The sequence below is a fragment of the Abramis brama genome (genome assembly GCF_963993115.1).
Source record: "Abramis brama genome assembly, chromosome: 5".
Lineage (NCBI taxonomy): Eukaryota > Metazoa > Chordata > Actinopteri > Cypriniformes > Leuciscidae > Abramis > Abramis brama.
In genome coordinates, this window is record NC_139967.1 from 49,778,720 (window position 1) to 49,781,867 (window position 3,148).

Genomic DNA, 3,148 nt, shown 5'->3' on the forward strand with positions numbered 1-3,148 from the left:
TAACCATTATAAAGATGTTTGTCTGGATTTTTACTGTATTACTCTGGATTTTAGACGTTCCGTTGTATTCTTTTGCGGACCGTGTAAATGCAATGCAATAAATGCATGAGATGATGATCATAATGTTATTGTACCACTGTAATACAATGGTGTTCTTGGAATTAACTTGTAATTCTATGTAAATACCATTGTGTATGAATGAGGCAATCGTTCAGTACCATGCTATTAACATCTGGTACCATGGTAATACCATAGTACTTTTATGCAAGGAAATGCATACTGTCAAAATCCCAGCTAACAAAATATGTTAAGAACGTTTTAACTTGGTTATATGAACTTTAAGGGAACGTTCTATTTGATAATTTTGCGAGCTTGTTACTTTTGAATGTTCTCTGAACGTTCTAGTAACATTTAAAAAGCGAAATGAAACGGTATGAAATTAAACTTTGTGTTTATAAGTTATTATTGAGTTGATGAGTTTTTTATTGGCCAATGTTAATAGAAAATTAGAGCAACAGCTGATATAATAGTTCAGTTTAATGGCAGAAGTGAGAATGTGGATCTGACACGAGGAAAACTAAACAAAAATTCTAATAATTTATCATAGCTAAACAGACATGGTTACCGTCTGATGCTGAACAGGGTGAGGAATTAACCAGGGCTACAGATATTTAAAATACAGTGGCAAATGTAAATATCATCAACATTAAACAGCTTTAAATAGTATAATAATATGATCAGACTATTCAGATTCAATTAGAACTCAATGTGGCCGTTAGGGTTAGGGTTAGGGTTAGGTTCTAACCCTAACCCTGCATTTGTGTATTCAATCCATATAGTACAAGAACTAATTGTGAAAATGTAAGTAAACATAATGATATTCTTGTAAAATCACAGAACATCAGTGTTTCCAGTGAAGGGTCTTAGAATCATATAGCCTATCTTAGGAATAATTTAAAAAATGTATGTAACTCTGTATGTAACTGTAATGTAACATGTAACTGTAATGTAACTTTGTATGTAACTAACTTAACTTTCGTATGTAACTTTAATGTATACAGCATATGTATAATGTAAATACAAGAGTTACATAACAGTTACATACAGTTACATTAATTACATACAAAATTTACATAACAGTTACATATGGAGTTACATTACAGTTACATAACAGTTACATACAGTTACATTAGTTACATACAAAGTTACATACAGAGTTACATAACAGTTACATACAGTTACATACAATAGTTATATAACAGTTACATACAGAGTTACATAACAGTTACATACAGAGTTACATAACAGTTACATACAAAAGTTATAAAAGTTACATATGGAGTTACATTAGTTACATACAATAGTTATATAACAGTTACATACAGAGTTACATAACAGTTACATACAAGAGTTACATACAGAGTTACATAACAGTTACATACAGTTACATACAGAGTTACATAACAGTTACATACAGAGTTACATACAGTTACATACAGTTACATTAGTTACATACAAAGTTACATACAGAGTTACATAACAGTTACATACAGAGTTACATACAGAGTTACATAACAGTTACATACAGAGTTACATACAGAGTTACATAACAGTTACATACAGAGTTACATACAGTTACATACAGTTACATTAGTTACATACAAAGTTACATACAGAGTTACATAACAGTTACATACAGAGTTACATAACAGTTACATACAATAGTTATATAACAGTTACATACAGAGTTACATAACAGTTACATACAGAGTTACATAACAGTTACATACAGAGTTACATAACAGTTACATACAAAAGTTATAAAAGTTGCATATGGAGTTACATTAGTTACATACAATAGTTATATAACAGTTACATACAGAGTTACATAACAGTTACATACAAAAATTACATTACAGTTACATACAGAGTTACATAACAGTTACATACAAAAGTTATAAATGTTACATATGGAGTTACATTAGTTACATACAATAGTTACATAACAGTTACATACAGAGTTACATAACAGTTACATACAAAAATTACATTACAGTTACATACAGTTACATTACAGTTACATACAATAGTTATATAACAGTTACATACAGAGTTACATAACAGTTACATACAAAAATTACATTACAGTTACATACAGAGTTACATAACAGTTACATACAGAGTTACATAACAGTTACATACAGAGTTACATACAGAGTTACATAACAGTTACATACAAAAGTTATAAATGTTACATATGGAGTTACATTAGTTACATACAATAGTTACATAACAGTTACATACAGAGTTACATAACAGTTACATACAAAAATTACATTACAGTTACATACAGTTACATTACAGTTACATACAATGTAACTCTGTATGTAACTGTAATGTAACTCTATTTTGGCTTTGTTCAAAGTGTCTTGAGATCAGTATTGTGTCTCGAACCGAGTCGTGACGTGGATGTATTGTTACGCTCCTAAGCACTAATCATCATTTCTTTGTTTGTGTTGGTTTATTCCCCCAGAGTTCCAGTGCTATGGAGATTCCCACCGGATGAGAGCAGCGATGCACTCGGTCACAGTAACATCACATTCACATCCGTCTGCCTTTTAGCCGTTACCTGCGATCCTGCACCATGCAGAGTTCCTGGAGGAGTCCTGTCCGTGGGCCTTCCTGAATCACCCATGCCTGTCATTCCCATCCCTCGGAGGGTTCGCTCCTTCCACGGCCCTCACACCACCTGCATGCACTCCGCCTGTGGCCCGGCGCGCACCGCCCAGCTCGTACGCACCAAATACAACAACTTTGACCTGTACCTGAAGTCTCGATGGATGTATAGTTTCATCCGGTTCCTCCTGTATTTCGGCTGCAGCCTCTTTACCTCCCTCCTCTGGGTGGCGCTGTCTGCGCTCTTCTGTCTTCAGTACGTCAGCGTGCGGGTTTTCCTTCGCCTTCAGTACAAGCTGTCCGTCATCCTCCTCCTGCTGGGTCACCGTCGACTGGACTTCGGGATTCTCAATGACCTGTTCATATACAGCATGCATGTGACCATGTTTCTGATCGGAGGCCTGGGATGGTGTTTCATGGTCTTTGTTGATATGTGAAGTTCTGATTGGGTGAATAAAAATGCTAAAAGACA

At 34.4% G+C, this 3,148-nt stretch overlaps 1 protein-coding gene across 1 annotated transcript in view; it reads left to right on the forward strand.

The window, feature by feature from the left end:
- tmem250 (transmembrane protein 250) overlaps positions 1 to 3,148 on the forward strand; it is a 3,390-nt gene extending 242 nt beyond the window's left edge. The window contains exon 2 of the mRNA XM_084114126.1: positions 2,534 to 3,148. Within this exon, the coding sequence (XP_083970252.1) occupies positions 2,534 to 3,113 (580 nt within the window). The 3' untranslated portion in view covers positions 3,114 to 3,148. The remainder of the gene's footprint in view (positions 1 to 2,533) is intronic.